Source organism: Mesoplodon densirostris, chromosome 1 (genome assembly GCF_025265405.1).
Source record: "Mesoplodon densirostris isolate mMesDen1 chromosome 1, mMesDen1 primary haplotype, whole genome shotgun sequence".
NCBI lineage: Eukaryota > Metazoa > Chordata > Mammalia > Artiodactyla > Ziphiidae > Mesoplodon > Mesoplodon densirostris.
The window spans coordinates 170781643-170800293 of NC_082661.1; the positions used below are offsets into that span (position 1 = coordinate 170781643).

An 18651-nucleotide genomic window follows, 5' to 3' on the forward strand; every position below is an offset into this window, starting at 1 on the left:
CAAGAGTTGGGAGGATTACAGAGCTGAAGTGCCCTCAGAGTTACCTGGTCCAATTAGCTGACCAGGGCAAAAGTCCCCTTGGCAATGTCCCTGATAGTTGTTCACCCAGTCTCTGCTTGCATACCCCTAGTGAAAGGGAGCTCACTACCTAGCATCCAGCCACAAGAAATCTCATGAGCCTTTGGGAAGAAAAAACTGAGCCATCCTGAAAAAGTGCCCAGGTAGTGTCAGCATCCTCTACATCTCTCCCCAAGCTGCTGGCTTTGCCCGGATGTCTCCTTGCACTCCCCGCCCAGCTTTGCCCTGGTTACTCCCCGGCACAAGTCCTCCTTCCCACCACCATGCCAGCCACCATCTCTCACTTCCCAGGCTCCCCTCCATGGTGATTCTAGCCTGATCTGGAGGTCAGAGGACCTGATCCCGCGTCTCAGCTCAGTCCCTGATTTGCTATGTGTCCTTGAGCAAGCTCCCTGGCCTCTTTGGTCCCCTTAGGGCCTGTCTGTACTAAGAGGGCTGGTTTCTGAGCCCCACTGAGCTTTGCCTGAGCTCCTGGCAGGTATGATTTCCCAGAGGGGTGTGTGGCAGGGACCCGGGTCAGGAGAGCCTGGTCAGGCCTGGCCTGCTTCCCAGCCGGGATGGGCAGTGGTCCCTGCAGGGCCATTGGTAGTCACTCTCCACTTCATGCTGACGTTTATGAGAAGAGGCCATGCCTTTCTGGGAGGAGAGGCAGGGGGAAAGTGTGGGGGGCAAAGAAGCCTTCTTTCTGTCAAAAATTCCTACTCCCTTTGGCCCTGCCCTTGTCTGTAAGCGTGACAATGATGGGACTGAGCCCTTCTGGGAAGCTGCTGCTCGCTGCCCAGAGCTGCCTGCTGGCCTGCCTTCCCTCCATCCACTGCCTCTCTGCCCCTGCCCCACAGGGGCAGAGACCTGTAAGAGGGCAAAGCCACTGGGCTAGGCTGAGCTGGAGGCCCTGGGGCCTGGGGGATTTCTTCTCCTGAGCACAGGCCTCAGCTTCATGGTGGAGACACACTTGGGGGTGACAGACAGAAAGGGTGTAACCTTGTGGAAAAGCCTGCTGGGCCTGGCCTCTGCCCCTCACATACTAGAAACTCTTTGGCAAGTGCCTCCCCTTCCCCGTGCCTCAGTTTCACCATCTGTTAAGTGGGTGATGATACTCCCTGCCCCACAGGGTTATGGGGAGAGTTGAATGGGAGACTGACAGGCCATGGAGCTGTAGCACAAAGCCTAGCGCACAGGTGGTCCTTCGTAAAAGTCTGTTCTCTTCACTCTTCCCTTTGTCCTCTGACAGCAGCATCCACAGAGCTTCCACAGCCTTCCTCTACCTTTCTTGGCTCCCCCTGAGGATTCCAGAAGGTGAAGACACCTAATGTTGTTCTTAGTTTGCTTGCCACCCCCCACGCCCCCGGCAACACAGGGGTGGCAAGCCCACCCTCTACTCAGGCTTCCTTCCCATCTTTGGGACTTTCCCCTTACAGTTTATGCCCATTGGTCTCAGCCCCAGCCTCTGTATCACCTGGAACACATCTGCTCCCTCTCCCTGCACAAGCCCCAGAAGCGAATGCTACTGAAATCACTAATGGTCACTGAGCACTTGCAATGTCCACCAATGTCCACCTAAGACCTTCATCTGCGTGAATGCATCAAATCCCTCCAACAGCACTGGGAAAGCTGGCCCATTATCATCATCCTGGGTTCCTGTGGAAACCAAGTCACAAAGAGGTTGCATAGCTTGCTGAAGGTCCCCCAGATAGTCACAGGCAGAGGCAAAATGCCATCACTGGCATCTGGCCCTGAAGTCTAAGATCTGAGCCACGTCTCATGTGGTGGGGTGTCAGAGCTGGGCCCTCCCAGCGCCTGGCCTGACAGCAGTGTGGGAATGGTGTGCTGAAGGTGTTTGATACTGCAGGAGCCTGGAGCCCCTGTCCCTGCCCAGAAGCTCCCAGTCCTTGATGGAAGGCTCCAGAATGGCCAGTTTTCTAATTACATAGTGTGGTGATGCTTTCCGACTCACCCCCTTGCTCTTCTCTCATCTTCCTGCTTCTCCCTTTGGTGCACATGCTGTATCTTCTTTATTTGTGTACCTTTCCTTCCTGTTCATTTCTGAAGCAGAGACCTTTTGGGAACTGAATTGTCAATCTTGCCCCCATCCTCACCCTTCACTCTGCTGAGTGTCCCGAGATGCCTTGACCCCTGCCCTTGGCCCCAGCTGTGTGAGGCCAGGTGCCAGGTCCCATCAGTCTCTGAACCAAGAGGCCTGCAGAACCAGATCCCAGAGTGGGTCTGGCTGGTGATGGCCCCCACATTTCCCACTTCAACAAAGAAGTCTCAAATCCTACCATTAGTGAGGCACCACATGCCTATCCCTTGTCCCCCTTTAAAATGTAAGTGCCTTTAAGAGCAGGGACCAGGAAACTGAGTTCATCTAGTACTTTATTTCAGGATTACTGCAAAACGGAGGCTGTGTGCGTTGTGGGTACCAGGCACCAGGTAGAAAAACGTGCCACCAGAAGTGGTTGGGTCACTGCACATCCCCTATCTTGAGACCAACACAACTTGAAGTGCCTTCAGAGTCATAGGTGGCCTGTCTACTGCAAATTGACTGGACCCTGGGCCCTGGCTGCACGCCGAGTGCTCCCCTTGGCATAACTAGCCTCTCTCATGGACCTGACCAGTGCCGAGAGCCAGCCCTGCCTTGGAGCTCAGTCTTCTCCCTAGGATATCATGGCTGCCAGGAAGGCCAATAAGGATCCAGAAGACGTTAGGCAGTGGGCCCAAAAGACCAGGGCGGCATTGTTGGCACTTTCTAAGTTTAGACTTACACAACCACCATGTACGTCCATTTTTAGGGTTTTGTCTGTAATTCTAGTAGGCTGTCACCAAGTGGTGGTAATGGCGGCTGGGCAAAAAAGACATGATTACTGAAGGAAGAAATTATTATTTTATATACCACTGTTGTTCTACATTATTAAATAATCATAACTAATACTCCTGTTTGAATTGCCAGGCATTGTTCTAAGTGTTCTACCTCACTTAATCCTCAGAACAGCCTTTCGTGGTAGTTCCTATCATTAGTCTTGTGAAGTGACTCGCCCAGGATCACAGAGCTAGGATTTGGATCCAGAGTCTGGTGTTCTTAACCTTTATGCACTACTTCAGAAACAGGCAAATACCCAGGGAAACATTACTATGGAAACAGACCATCTCATAGACCAGTACTTCTTAAACTTAATAGCGTATGAATTCTCTGAGGCTCCTGTGAAAATGTAGATTCTGATTCAGTGGATCTAAGATGGGGCCTGAGATTCTGTATTTCTAATGAGCTCCCAGGCAATGTTGAGGATGCCAGTCTAGGAATGACTGATAGTCACAGTGTAGTGCCTGCGTTTAAGCCGGCCTCAAACTCAGATCCTGTGAGTGCTAAGTAGGTGACATAATGCAGGGCGCAATTGGTTGGAACAGAGGTGACACAGAGAATGCATTGCAGTCGGTCTGATGGGGCGACCACTCCTTAACCTCAGCTGATGATCACCAGCAAGAATTCTGGACCAATGTGGTCATATTTCTATGTGAAATCTCGCACTTTCAAACAATGGGGCAACAAATTCAACTTTCGAAAACACTAGGCAGCTTGTACATGAATGTTCATAGCAGCATTATTCATAATAGCCAAAAATTAGAAACAACCCAGTGTCTTTCCTCTGATGAATGAGTAAATAAAATATGGCATGACCATATAATGGGATATTATTCGGCACCAAAAAGGAATGACATACTGATACATGCTGCAATGCGGAGGAACATTAAAAACAGTACAGTGAGTGAAAGAAGCCAGACACAAAAGGGCAATTATTGTATGAGGAGATGTCAAGAATAGGGAAATCTATAGAAAGGGAAAGTAAATTAGTGGTTGCCTGGGGCTGGGTATGGTGAGGAAGTGGGGGGGTTGGATGGTGAGTGACTGTTAATGAATACAGAGTTTCTTTGGGGGAGTAATGAAAAATGTTCTAAAATTAGACTGTAGTGATGGTTGTATAACTCTGTGAATATACCAAAACCCATTGAACTGTACACCTTAAATAGGTGAAATGTTGGGTATGTGAACCATATCTCAATAAAGCTGCTTTAAAAAAAATACCATATAGGAGAGAGCTAGTTTCTTTAATATATAAAGTGCAGTTACAGATCAACAAGAAAAATACCAAATCCCAGCAGAAAAAAAATCACAAAGTATATGAACTAACAGTTCACAAAGGAAACAAGTGGTTCTTAAATGCAAAAATTCTCTCTTGTTCATAATACCTGTCGTACAAGTCAAAGCTACTCTGAGAAGATTTTCTACCTCTTAGGTTGGCAATCATGAAAACTCTTTTAGGGAGGAGATGGGACATTAAGTTGGTACACCTGCAGCTGGAGGGGTGGAGGCGGGTAGTGGCAATTGTCATCTTTAAAAATGAAAATTGTACATACCCATCGACCCAGCAATTTCACTTCTAGGAATTTATTCAACAAATGTACTGCCACATGTGCAAAAGTATATTTGTACATACACACATATATGCAGTTATTCATAGTAGCATTGCTCGTAATAGAAGAGTGGAAACAATCTAGACATTTGCAGTAGTGATGGGAAAGAACTATGAACCTTGCATAGATTTGAATACTGTGCAACCCTCAAACACAATACAGCAGCTCTGTTTATACTGATGTGGTGGAAAATATTATATATATGTCTGAGATATATTATTAAGTGAAAATGGAAGATGTAGAACCAAGTATATAATCTGTCTCCATACGAGTGAGGGCAAAGAAAGGATGCACATACGTATGTATATGGTGTATATGTTTGTACATGGAGAGCCCATCTTTGGGGTGGTCTAAAGGAAATTCAGATAGCCGCCAGGTAAGGCAGCAGGTGGCTGGGAGCAGGGGTGAGAGGAGACACACTTTTGCTGCCTACAAGGTTGTATTCTGCCTGCATTGTCTCTTCAGTAGCCATTTAAACCACACCACCCAGGGCCAGAGAGCACCTGTGTGAGGTCAGGTGACCACCAGCTGCCCCCTTCATGACAGCAGAGTTAAAGGAGTAGTTCCTAGCCACCATCGAGGACTTTGCTCCCTTAAATCTAAAAGAGATGTGCACCACTCACCACCTCCTCTGTTCTCTGTCCCCATATGAGTCTCCCAGCCTTGGGATTCCCATGTGTGCTCTGAGGGTGACTCTGGTGTTCTCTGGACTGGGGACAAAAGGTGTCCGGCACATGGGGACACAGGGCATGAAGGCTGAAGAGGGAAACCATGAGGACCCCTGTGGGGCATCATTTTGGCCTGTTGGACCCAAATCCCTGTGTTTGCTTCCTGTCCTTCTAGGCACGCCCCAAAGGTGAGGGTCTGACCCCGTACCAGGGCAAAAAGCGCTGCTTCGGCGAGTACAAGTGTCCCAAGTGCAAGAGAAAATGGATGAGCGGGAACTCCTGGGCCAATATGGGGCAGGAGTGCATCAAGTGCCACATCAACGTGTACCCACACAAGCAGGTGAGCCGGGCAAGGGGTGGGGGAACGGGGAGCAGCAGGGGAGGGTGACCTTTTCCCTTACTGAGCCTCAGTTTGCTCCTTCATAAGATGGGGATGAGACCAGATCTATCCAAGTTAGCCCTTTCTTTCCTTGTCTCATAGGAAGTGGGGAGGAGAGGGCCTGTTTCTCCAGGAAGGGAAGGAAGATAAAGGGGCAACTGTATGAAGAACCTGAGACCACAGACCCCAGTGAAATTTGAAAGTAACGAACTGCAACCGTGACACAAAGAGGGATGCACAGGCAGCGGGATGCTGTAGAAAAGTGCATTTTGTTGGTTCTTCGCCCAGTTGGCGCATGTTTACAAGGTGGCTACTGGGTGCCAGATACTGTGCAACGGGGCTGGTGGCCAAGGGCCGGCCTGCCCTGCTGGGAGGGGGTTGAGGCAGCTCGTCCCAGGCAGCACTCAGTTACTGCAGGCTGCAGAGAGGAGGCGGCATTTACTCTGGGGCCTGAAGCAGGGGAGGAAGCTAGACCTGTCACAAGAGGGAGGATGGCCATCCTAGGAAGAGGGTACAGCAAGTGCTAATGCCCTGAGGCTGTTGGACTGGAGATGCTCAAGGCTGAAAGCTCAGTGAAGGAACAGGAGAGTGGAGTGGGAGATATGGGAGAGCTAAATGGAGCAGTCACCAGAGGAATTTGGGGGGCCCTACAAGGAAGCCCCCAGCAACAGGGCTTTCGGCTTCATTTTGAGATGATTGCTTTGGTTGTGTGTAGAGACTGGCCTAGAGGGGCTGGGAGACTGGGGAGACCAGCAGGAAAGCCATGGCCATAGTCCCGGGCGAACCGAAGGAGGTCTGAACTAAGGTGGTGGCTCTGGATCTGGGTCCAACACAGAGCATCACGGGATGGGATGTGAAAGGTGATGGGGGGCCAGGAATCCAGGAGAACAATCACACGCTGGCTTGAGCTCCTGAGTGGATGGAGGTGGTCGTTACCAAGGTGGGCAGCCTGGGCTGGGGGCAGTTGGGATGGGACATAGGTGTTCTAGATAAAGGCAAGAGATCTCTAATACATGCTACATTTGAGATGTTCCTGGAAATCCAGGTCAAGATGTCAAGAGGGCAGTTGGGTTTGTTATTCTGAAGCTCGTATGAGAAGTCAAGGTGGTTCACCGGTAATTGGGTACCATTGGCCTAAAGGTATTTAGGGAATGATGAGATTTCCTGCAGAATGTGGGCAAAGTAGCGAAGGGATTCCCCAGACCATGTGTGGTGGAATCCCAGCGTTCAGAGGTCAGATGGAGGAGAAGCATCCAGAGAGGAGGAGGACCAAGGAGCGTGGAGTCCTGGAGGTGGGAGGGTGGCACAGTGGTGGCTGGTGCTGAGATGTCAGGTGTAATGACCATGGAGAAGGGCCCTTGAGGTTTGGTAATAGGAGGTGATCCCGAAACTTTGGGGGCATCACTTTTACCTGGAGGACTTTTTGAGCTGCCACCAAGCTCTGAGAGCCACTGAAGCCGATGCCCTTTAGGTCGGACATGAGGCGGAGGGGAGATGTTAATTCACAGCGGAGCTGTTGGCCAGGGCAGTGTTCGTGGTGGCGGAGATTCCCCGGGCCAGGCCGCCGAGGAAATACCTTCACTGTCCACTTTTGCAAAGGGCATTGATTGTGGAGAGAAGCAGAGAAATGGGACAGTAGCTAGAGTAGGGATGGTGGCATTGAGATGGGTGTTCTGAAGATGGGAGAGGCTGGAGCACATTATAGGCAAATGAGAAAGACCCAGAAGAAAACAAAAGGCTGATGATAAGGGGACAAGAGGGAGATGCCTTATCACCAGCCCAGGAGGGAGGGAGGTGGGGGATGATTGGGGAGGGTCATGGGTTTGATGGTGCAGAGAAGGGGGACCTCACTTCCAGGGCTTCTGTTTTCTCAGTGAAATGGGACACGAGGTTTTCAGCTAAAAGTCAGAGTGAGGAGGGGTGTGGTGGACTTGGGGAAGGACAAGGGAGGAAGCGAACCTACTAGAGAAACATAGCCAGACTGGCAAGCAGCGTGCCAGCCCAGGGGGAGCTTCGAGATCATAACTGTCACCCAAGCCGTCAGCCCAGTTCTGTGACTTGGCCAGTACTGTTCACTGCACAGGTGTGGGCCAGAGATGGTGTTACAGGGGTTCGGGGACAGAGGTGTGCCAGATGAGTGTTTCAGAGGGAAGAGGTCCAAGAGTCAGGTGTGATGTTGGAAGAGTGTGGTCCTGGGCTGTGAGCTAGACGGCTGGGAAGGGAAGCCAGAGGGGCCCTGGTAGAGAGGCGGGGCCAGGACTGGGGGAGTGCAGGAGCTGAGAGCCCGACAGAGAGCAGGTTTCTGAAGGCCAAGTCCAGGCTGTGACTGAGGGGATGGTGGGAGATACGGTCACTCTGGAGGGGTAGTTGGGGTATGGGGAGCGGGGGTGGGGCGAGCCTTCCCTGTGTAAGCTGAGTCACCAAGAGGGATGGCAGGAGCAGGGGGGCAGAGGCCACAGGGAAAGGGAGGCAGGAGGGTGGGGGAGGATCCCCAGAGGCAGTGATGTCAGGCTGAACTCCGAGGGGCAGTGGAGGGTCAGCAGAGGAAGGGGGCTGGGGTGGGAGTGGCAGAGAGGGGAGGGTGCGCTTCTGGTGAGGGAACAGCACGTGCAGAGTGGAGAGGACAGGGCCAAGCCAGCACTGGAGCAGCTGAGGGGTGAAGCAGAGTGCGGAAGGAGGGGCCGGGCTGCCTTGGGCTGGCTCAGAGGCCATGGCACGGAATTTGGTCTTTATCCTACTAGGAGCATCTGGGAGTTGTCCAAGAGGACTCTTGTGGTTGAAACATTTTGTGATTTTATGACCCTCATGCAGGCCTCCTTTGCCTCTGTTTGCAGACTCTCCATCCTCCCGCCCCCAAGGGTTTCCATGGTTCCCATCACCCACATTGTGGCACACAGGCAAATAGATGGGAAGCTGGCCATGCAGCCCAGTGGACAAGGGGCTCCTTAGTGCAGCGGGCCTGGCCCACAACCTAATGGCACCAAGGGAGACACCAAGGCCCTAGAGCGCCAAGACAGGCTTGATGACCCAGTGGCTGGGCACAGGGCACGTGATATGCACATAGTGTTGTAGGAGCACGTCGGGGCTGGGGCTGAAGGCGGGCGGTGTAAAGGAGCCACGGCATCCTGGATCCTGAAGTCTTCCTGGCAATTCCTGAGCAGGTCTGGAACCCCAGTTCAGAAGCACCTCCCCACATGTCTGACTATCAGCTCACTCGCCCTCGTTGAACTCTGCTCTCCCGGGGCCCTTGTGCGTGGCCCATGCTGTCAGAGGGGTTCCTACTTTCTCTCACTGGACACACTTTGTTGACGGCTGCTCGCCAGGTCTGTGCAGGCTCTGAAGGAAGACGAAGGTCAGGGGGCTGCCTGGCTTTCCAGGAGCTTCCTCTCCAACCCAAGGGACAGGATTCCATCAGACAGGGTTAGCAACTGGCGTTCAGAGAACTCCTGTTCTGAGTCGCAGGTGTAGTCACCCTCCGGGTGCCGTTTGCTGAGCCCCTGCACGCCCTTCATGTGTGCTCTGCCCTCAGACCGGGTGTCCTGTTCACTGGGAGGGAACGTGCTGTCCTGAGAAGCCACGTGGCCTTTCCAGGGCCCCCACGTGGAAGTGGTGCCTTGACGTTGAACTTGCACCTGTGTCTGGAGCCCGGCCCTGAGGCCAGGCAGGCCTCCGTTGGTGTCCCAGCGCACGCCCCCTGAACTGGGTGGGCTGGAGCAAAGCGCTGGGCTGGGCTCCGAGCACAGGAGAGAGGAGGGGTGCTGTAGGTGCGTCTCAGTCTCTGGAGACTCTGGCAGGAATTGGGACAATTGTGACAGCAGTGTGCGGTGGCCAGGCACTCCTCTGCGTGTTTTATGCCTTCATCCTCTCAGCCACCCCATGAGGTCAGCTCTATTGTCTCCCCATTTTACAGAGGAGGAAACTAAGGCAAAGGGCATAAGTGACTTACCCAAGGTCAGTAGAGAAGCTGGAACTCATGAAGAGGGAGCAAGTTTGGGGCTGGAGGACAACGTGGAGCCTGGAGGGGACAGATGAGTGGCCCGGGGGAAGCGGGGGCAGGGGGAACAGCAAGGGCAGGTCAGGGTGGCTGGCTGGGGAGGGGAGCTGGGAATGGGCCAGTTCCTGCAGGGGCTCAGACGTATGGTGCTTGGGGCTGTGCTGGGGGTCTGGGAGGCTCAGTCCTTATGACTCTCGCACCTCTGTGACCTAATCAGAGAGGCAGGACCCAGGCCATGCACCCAAGTCCACCAGGACCCAACTCCCCACTGTGGCTCCAGCCTCCTTGGCCGCACCCCTGTATTGCCCTAACACCCCTTCCATGATGCCGGGGCCGTACCCCCATCCCCCAGGCTGGAAGTGGCCTCTCCTGCTTCGTCTCCATCCTGCGAAGCTCAGTCCAAGTGCAGCTTCCCTGACCATCACCTCCCCGTCTCCACACTCAGGATTAGAGTCTCCCAGGCCCAGTGAGGAAGAATCTTCCAAGTGCGTGTGGCTCTGCTTTTCCTTCTCCTCGTCATTCAGCCCTTGTTTGTTGAGCACCTACTGTGTGCAGCGGGGAGACTGAGGCCCAGAGAGGAGATGGGATTTGAGCAAGGTCACTCAGCCAGTCAGGGGGGCCTGGGACCGGGTCTCCCCTTGCCTCACCCCCCAATCTCCTGTCACAGGGCTCTTCTCCCTCAGGGAAGTGGCAAGCTGGGCTGAGGGCAGAGGGGGTGGTGGCCCTGCCGGGCTCCCCAGCAGTCAGGAGCCTTTGAAGAGCTGAGAGGAGGGGCTCAGAACCTCTGTCCCCCCATACTCTCCCTGCCCCCCATGGTGGAGAGGGGTTGCTTTATTTCTCCTGCCCCCTGAGCTCTGACCTGTGTGGTATCCATCTCCTGAGAACCCTCCACTTCCCCTCCCCTCCCTCCCCTACCACATCTGTTTCCCGTCAGTCTCCAGCTGCGGTTCCCCCCTGCCAGCCCTGCCCCCCATGAGAAGAAAACACTAATGGGCTTTGCCTCACTGCGGGGGGTGGGGATGGCCCTGGGGTGATCAATCCCAGCTGCTGACTGTTTTTCCCTCCGCAGCAGAGGGGAGTCGCCTTGACAGCTTCCCCAACCTCCTCCACCCAGTGCCTGGGCAGGGCTGAGCCAGGACCCGTGGAGGGAAGGGGCGCTGACGGGGTCACGGCCAAGGAGCGGGGATGGCCCGGATGTTGCAAGTGCATTTCCACAGGGACTCAGCTGGTTCTCCTGTTCCCAGCCTGCTCCATCTACAGGATAATAATAGCAATAATACATGATATTAATACTGATCAGCACTGCTCTTTATGTACCAGGCACTGTTCTAAAAACTTTGCATATATTAACTTATTTACTCTTCACAACAACCCTATCAAGGAGGTACGCTTATTAGCCCATTGTGTAGAGGAGAAAAATTGAGGCACAGAGAGGTTAAGTGACTTGCAAGAGGTCACACAGCAATTACAGAGTCTTACAGAGCTCTTTATGGTTAGAAACTACCTTAAGACAGTCATCTCATTTACTTCTCTCCCTATCACACGTACAGCAAATGTTATTAAACCCCCCCAACCCAAGTTACAGAAGGGCAAGCTAAGGTTCTAAAGGAGAAAGTTCTCTCCCAACAGCCCTTGGCAGGTAGGTAAAGCTGCAGGCCTCTGGCAAAGCCTTTAATGTCTTGGAGCCTCAGTTTCCTCATCTGTAATATATGAGGATGTTAATATGCCCCTCACAGGACGTTAGGTTGTATGATTTATGTGGCCGTGCTTTACAAAGTGTAAACCACAGGGAGCAAGGGTGGTGTCAGGCCTGCTTGCTCTGGTCTCTCTGGCCCCACTTGGAAGACGGGTTCAGGGAGGGGCTCCGGCCAGCATGAAGAGTCCGGGAGGGGAGCTGGACATCAGGCTGGGTTTGGTCGGGGGGAGGGAAGACTTCAGAGCTGCTCACATCAGACCTATGGGGGCCAGCAGAGAGTCTGCATGGCCCCTGTGTGGCTGGGATCACTGGGATGGGCGTACAGGGACCCAGACTTCAGCCCAAGATCGTGAAGTGCTTCTTACAGTGCAGGCAATGGGCTGAGCCGGTGAGCTCAGCCGCCAGGTAGCTCTCCAGCACCGGGGTGTGTAAGCCATGCCCTGGGATACTGTAGGTGTGCATCAAGATGTCTGGAGGGCAGGGGATGTGACCTTCCCAGGTCTTTCAGCTTGGAATTATGGCTTCAACTTTCAGTGGCCCTCTACCAGCTGGTATTCCCCTCCTATTAGTAATAATAATAAACAGCCTTTATAACTTTTATGTGCTAAGCACTTTCTATTTGTGATCTTTCTTGAGTTGTAACAACAGTCTCGTGAGAAAAGTGTTACTGACATCTCCTTTTACAGATGATGAAGTGGAGGATCAGAGAGGTCAGGTGGCTTGCCCAAGGTCACACAGCTCATAGGTAGTTTGAGCCCAGGTCTGACATGAAGCCAAACTCTTTCTCCTTTCCCCTGGCCAGGAAAGCCAGTCATTGAAAGCTTACTGAGATGAAGCCAAGGCTCCTGCCCTATTTCCATGTCTTCCCAGCGTGGCTTTAGGCCTGGAAGCACAGAGATGGGCTTTATGACCCTGGATCAGAACCTGCCCACCCACAGTCCATACACTCACTTTCTAGAGCCCTCTGACTCATCCATTCTCTGCTCTGAGTGTCAGCTTCAGGCCAGGCACTGCATAATCAGGCAGAAAAGTTGGTGCGCTACTTTTGAGCAGTTTGCAGCCTGTCCAGGGGGTAGCGCTCATGCTCAGCTTCCCTCCAGGACCATTCTGGGTCCTAGTCACTGGCACTAAGGCTCCCTTGGCCCACACCAGCCTGCAGTTCCTGCCCCCTGTCCTCGGCAAGTGGCTCCCAGCTGGCCCTGATCAGCTTCCTTTGAGTCCCCCCGAGTCCATGCAGAGGACCCTGCTACAGGTAGGGGTTCTGGGCTGGGGCTACGGCTGCCAGCCAAGAAACCGTCTGCCTCGGGAGGTGTGCCTAATAACCTCCGTACATTTTCCAGAGAAACAAGCTCGCTTTTGAGAGCCAGGATGCGAGGTACAGAGGGAGCAGGGAAGCCCCCTGCGTAACAGAAATGTGCTTGTACGTGCCAAACGCCACTCAGTTTACAAGCATCTAGACATCTGACTCCACCCTGTAAACAAGCTGCAACAATGGCCCACTTTACAGATGTGGAAACCGAGGCTCTCTGAGGCCACACCGTGAGTGAGTAGCCTCAGAGGTCTGGCAAGTCACCTCCCTTCTCTGGACCTCAGTTTCCCTGTTCAGAAACACCTAGCCACTCCACTAACGGGGCAGGCACTGTGCCAGGCCCTGGGATGTGGGATGAATCAGAACACTGGCTGCTGACATCACAGAGCTGAGGGCTCGCTAACCCGAAGCCTGAAACACTGTGACCCCGTCCAGGTTAAACTCCCCTTGAGTCTTGAGGCCACAGGAGCAGGTGTGGTGGTGACAAGCGGCCTGGGAAGAAGCAGTGGATGCTGGGAATCAGGAGATGCGGCTTGGGTCTCCCTTGCGGTGGGCCTCAGTTTCTTCATCTGGATAATGTCTGTGCCCCGCTGTGCTGCCTCTGTCTCGGGCATTCGTGAGCTTCAGGTGGTGGCTGCTCAGAGAGTACTGGCGGGGGTGGAGTTGGGGGGCAAAGTGGCATCTAGACCTGGTGCTCTGCGTGTAAGACCTCCTCCCAAAGCGCTGGCCCCAGCCCAAGGCCTCAGCCTATGCCTCCCAGGATGCAGGACGCAGGACACTTGGGTTGCCTGCAGCAGGCGAGAAGCAGGAAGGGTCCTGGGCGCTTTGGGAAACAACCTCTGATTACAGACGCCTGCGCTCTCTCTCTGGGCCCTCCCTGTCTGTCTCCCTCCTCCTGTCTGTCTGTCTGTCTGTCTCGAGCACTCTCTGCGTCTCTCCGCATCTGCCTCACTCTCCCTGCTCCTCTGGTATTTCTTTCTTTCCGCCCCCTCCTCCCCACCCTTGGGCCCGCTTCCTCCTTCCTCTCTACAGAGACCCCTGGAGAAGCCCGATGGCCTGGATGTGTCCGACCAGAGCAAGGAGCACCCCCAGCACCTGTGCGAGAAGTGCAAGGTGCTGGGCTACTACTGCCGGCGCGTGCAATGACCCGGCCGCCCTCCTGCCAGCCAGAAAAGACGCCGCCCCCCTGCGTGTCCCCTATGTGCACGCGGGGGCGTCCTCGCAGGCTTACAGGTCTAGGGGGTGGGCTCTTGGCTCATGTATGTTGACAAACAGTGTTACTGACGTAGCTGCGCCCCCAGAAGGCCAGGTCTCTGCGACACTCTACGGGGGGCCCTGGGTCTGTGTGGAGGGAATAGGGCAAGCAGAGGTCAGCGCACAGGACCACACAGAGCCCTTGGTGTCCCCGCAGGCTCTCCTCTGAGACTCCCTTTGGGGTGAGCAGCCTTATATTGGCCACGAGTGCACTAAATTTACTGTGAATCCCAGAGCCTGCAGGGGACTGTCTCCCCAAGACCGGCCAGGCCACCTTTTCCCACCCAGAGCCTTCCAGTTTGCCCTGTGTGAAAAGCCACTCTTAGAAAGCCCTAATTTTCTGTCTAAGTCAGCACTCATGGCAAGCTGACACCTGTTCTCGCAGCTGCTGGGGAGCGGGCATCTCTGCCCCCTGCCACTTTGAGCCCCAAACCTGACCGCCTCTGCCGTCACTGGCATTGCACCTGGGCGCCACACCCTGCCCCCCCCATAGACCCAGAGGTCAGGCATGGGGAGGCACTGAATGTTGGACAGTGTTCCAAGGTGTGACCTGGGGCACATCAGGCAATGCCTCCCCCTCTCCCAGCACATACTACCCCCACTTGCTTGGATTTTGTCAGCCCCATTCCCTTCCCCTCTCCCTCCCCTCCCACCCACGCTAGGGGGCCACCCCCTGATGGAGGCTACAGGACCCAGCAGGGAAGCCACTCTGGCAGGAAGGACACAGGCCTGGCAGATCAAAGACCCCGGTGTTAATGCTGGCCTCACCACCGACACACTGTGGAGCCTGGGAAGGATTCTCATCTCTCTGCTTCGCTACTAGTTAAGTGAGAGAGTGACAGCAGAGAGACGAGAGGCCCGTTTCTGTTCTGATGTTCTGGGATTCAGCCTGGCTATGTGCCGTCTCCTGGAGCAGAAAGCTTTATTTGGACAGTATCCCCAGGTCCCGTACCCCCAGTATCACCCGTCAGTCGGTCACTTAAGAAGTCCTCCCCTGTCGCCCCTGCAGGCCCAGCCCTGCCTCTTGTCCCCTACCCTGCAAACGTGAAGGAGAGGGTTTCCCCGACCCCAAGACAAGCTACAGAACCTCTCGTTTGCAAAGTGGGGACAATGATTCCTACCTCCCAAGGCGGGGGGAGGCCTCTTGGCGCTCGCACTGGTCAGGGCGACGTTGTCCTGGCTAGCGGGGGGGATCGCCTTCCTCTTCGCTCGCTCCCCAGTGAGAAGTCCTATTTTTATTGTCGTATCACCCTTCCTTTCTCCCAGGGGATCCGGCTGTCAGAGCTGGGTCACTTGATTTTGCCCTAACATTATGCCTCTGTGGAAAAAAAAAAAAAAATCAGACCACGAAATGGGCCTGAAATTCAGTGTTTACCACGGCTCAAGGACACCCAACCCGTGTCCAGTTGCCTTTTGTTTTCAAATGAAAATGCTTTGTACAACTGAGGAGTTACAGCAAAGTGTTAATCAGGGGTCCAGGGAGTGAGTCGAAGAGATGGAGTTAGTGCATTTGCAGCCAGAGGGCTGCAGGGTAGATTTGGGTGGGGTGGGGGGCATGCCCTCTGAGCATTTAAGAAGGGTGTATTTGCTCCAGCCTGAGCCCCGTAGCGGCCTCCCTCCGGCCTGCCCTGACTGTGAACACGCTCACCGCCCCCTGAGGAATCCCTCCCAGCTGCTCCCTGCCTGCTCCACAGTGTCAAGGTGAGCCAGAGTCAGCCTGTTCCAGGGCTCTCTGTCCCCAAGGAGAAGCTGTTACTGTCAGTCATCCTAGTGCCCTGCTAACGAGAACATTCGCAGTGGTGGGCAGTGTGCTGGTCTCTGCTGCGAGGACCAGGTCCCAACACTTCCAGGGACCTGGCTCCACAGGGGGACCTTGGCCTCAGGTACCTGGGCTGCAGTCGTGGGGGAAGCCCACACCCTAGAAAGAACCCAGGCTCCAGACCCCTGGAGGCCAGGGCCTTCCACAGGCTAAGCGGAGAAGGAATATCACCCCAAAGTGACCTTTGCAGTGAGTTTGTCCAGCTGGCAGCCATTGCCCCTGCCATCTGTGCAGAGCTGGCCACCGCAGGGGCTGGGCCCTCCCTATGAGGCAGCCCTTCCACACCGCCCCCTCCTGCACTGTTTGGCTGAATTTGGGAGCTCTGTGTGCTCAGCGAAAGCCACTGCTGTCCGGGCTGGTGCTGTGAGAATCAAGTGCTCAGAGGGCCTGGGCACCCAGGAGACAAGAAATTGTGTGGTTTTAGTACGTTCAAAGGGACAATCGCTTGCAGTTAGTAGATCTAGCGATCCAGTTGGGAGAGAACGGTGTTTACCCCATATGAAGTATTCAATAGTTCTACTTGTGAATTTGTATTTATTTTGAGTTATACTTGACACAGAATTCCTTTTTTTTTTTTAAAGAAAAAATACTATGTGTGTATTTTGAAACGAAAATTCATGGATGTTAAAATTTCTGCATGGTTTCCAATTTTTCTCACAACACTGAATTTGTTACCTTCTCCCGAAAAATCTTCACAGTGATTTTTGTCTGTATATATTTGAGGGCTTTTTTTAAAAAAAGAAAAAGAAAAGAAAAATATGATTGCCTGATTTTTGAGATTAAAGTAAACAAAAAGAGAGGCATTTTCAAAACTTCAGAGCTTTCAGGAGGGCAATAGAATATCAAATGAAGATTTCTGGAAGTATTTTTTGCAAACCTTCTGGTTGAGCTGCAAGAAAATATTTATGGTGAGAACTTTTCTCTTTTTCCTGTTGGTTTTTTTTTGGGGGGGGTTGATTTTTTACTATGCTTTGGTCTGTAAAAAGTCTGCAACTGAATTACATTAAGAAGGAAATATTGTCTACATAGATTATTATATGAAGTTGGTACATAATTCTGATGAGGAAAAAAAACTTTGCAATTCTTTAAGCCATATTATTGTTATTCTCTGTTGTTTTCCCTGGATAAAAATATCAGTATTAAGTAGCCAGCATATTATTCAAGTGCTTAGACTTATTATTAATATGTTCTTGTCCTGTATTTATACATATGTGTATTTGGGAAAGTACTGCCTTTTTTTAAGGGAAGCTATTATTAGATACTTAGTGAAAAAGGGAATGGTGAGCCCTTCGAGCCTCTTCAGCTGAGGATAACACAGCATTATAATCCATTCTCTTGCACCTTCTTATTATTATTTTGTTATTATGGTTATTAAACTTGTGGGGGGCAGGAGTGTGCCTGGGGAGGAGAGGGCGTGTGACTAACTAGCCCCACCATGGTCGGCCAGCTCCAACGATGGTCTCCTTGGCCTGGTCCAGGGCTCCCAGTCAGCAGGGCCCAAGGATGGAAGAGGAAGCAGGAGGCGGACTTCTCCAGCCGCCCCCTTTGGAGCTTTGCCATCTGAGCCATGCCTCGGTGCCCTATGCTCTTTGAACTTGGATTTGTCACCCAGAGCCCTTACACCTGCCCTCCAACATCTAATGGACTTGAATCTACTCTAAATGAATATTTAATCCAGCATCACTACATCGTAGCCCAGTGTGACAACTAACCCTGGAGTTTGGGAGGCGTCCGGCCTTCGGGGGAGTTCATCGCTCTCTGTTGCCAACCTCACCGTTCGACCTCCCCCACTCCTGTGTGGTGACCCTGTCCGTGTCTGTATCTGTTAATACGTGTGTGTCCAGCTAAAAAGACAAACAGAACCCGTGGGCCCGCTCGGAGGGTGCGTGGAGAAGCCTCCCGACCTCTCCCGAGGGCCGCCCTCGGGATGGCATTCCGTCGTGTGCCTTATTCCTGGAGAACCTGTATACGGCCTACCTATAGAAATATAGCCTTTTCATGCTGTATTAAAAGACCTTTTAAAAGCAAGAGAGGCTCCTGGGTGTCCTTGTTTCCACGGAGCATTGGTAGGGAGCTGAACGTTTTCACAGATTCGGGGGTGCTGAGCTGGGTAGGGGCGGCTTGGGGCTGCCCTTCCGCTCTCCCACGTCTGCAACGTCTTGTCCTTGCCCTGCCTCCACCCAGCCCCCCTGTCCCCAAACGGACACTCTCTCCGGGGCGAGAGCCCCCCCGAAGCGGGGCCCCAGACTGGGCAAGATTGTCGACACATTAAGTCACAGCTAGCTCCGCGATGGGACTGCTGGTGACCATATATAGGAGTGCATCTTCCTCGGAGACAGCGGCCCGAGGCCTCGCAGCTGCAGCTCCCACTTGGCCCTCTCGCCAAGACACGGATTTGATTTGGGCCCCAGACGCTGGGCATCCCACAGTGAGCAAACTCAAGTGTCCAGGGCCTCCTGGAAAGTCCCCAGGAGAGGGAACAGAGGGCCCTTCTTCTGAGCAAGGACCTGTCTGGGCTGTCTCAAGGTGGGGCTCTTGACCGGGGCCGTAGACGGGAAGTCACGGCTCACAGGGCCTGGAGCCACGGCGAAGCAGGCCTGAAGGATCCACCTGCATACGGAGCCCTGCAGCCCAGGATCAGCGCGTTTGTGGTTCTCAACCTGGCTGCTCACCAGAATCGCCTACGGCAGCCTTGGTCCATCCCAGAGATGCTTGAGAAACCGGCCTGGGCGTCCTCAGGTTCTTAAAGTCCCTGATCAGTCCAACGTGCACGGCTGAGAAACACCAGGCTTTGAAATGGTCCTCAGGGTCCTGTGGGGTGGATGGTGCTGGCCGTGAGGAGGCCGTGGGCAGGGGGCGTCCAGCTCACTGGAGGGCATCCCATCCTCAGCTTCAGCCAATTGCTACCATCTAAGAATACACCACCTGGGGTGGGGTGGGGAGTGGTGGGGGGACTAGGCTGTTATGTGAAATTCTCCAGTTTTTAA

The 18651-nt window shown here is 53.5% G+C and overlaps 1 protein-coding gene across 4 annotated transcripts in view; it reads left to right on the forward strand.

Annotated features, from left to right (window-relative positions):
- ZCCHC24 (zinc finger CCHC-type containing 24) overlaps positions 1-18651 on the forward strand; it is a 70597-nt gene that overhangs the window by 45307 nt on the left and 6639 nt on the right. Inside the window, exons 3-4 of one of the 4 annotated variants that reach the window (XM_060111472.1) lie at positions 5389-5553; positions 8427-13610. In XM_060111472.1, the coding sequence (XP_059967455.1) occupies positions 5389-5553; positions 8427-8567 (306 nt within the window). In that variant the 3' untranslated portion in view covers positions 8568-13610. The other 3 variants (XM_060111483.1, XM_060111478.1, XM_060111465.1) reach the window with 3 other exon arrangements.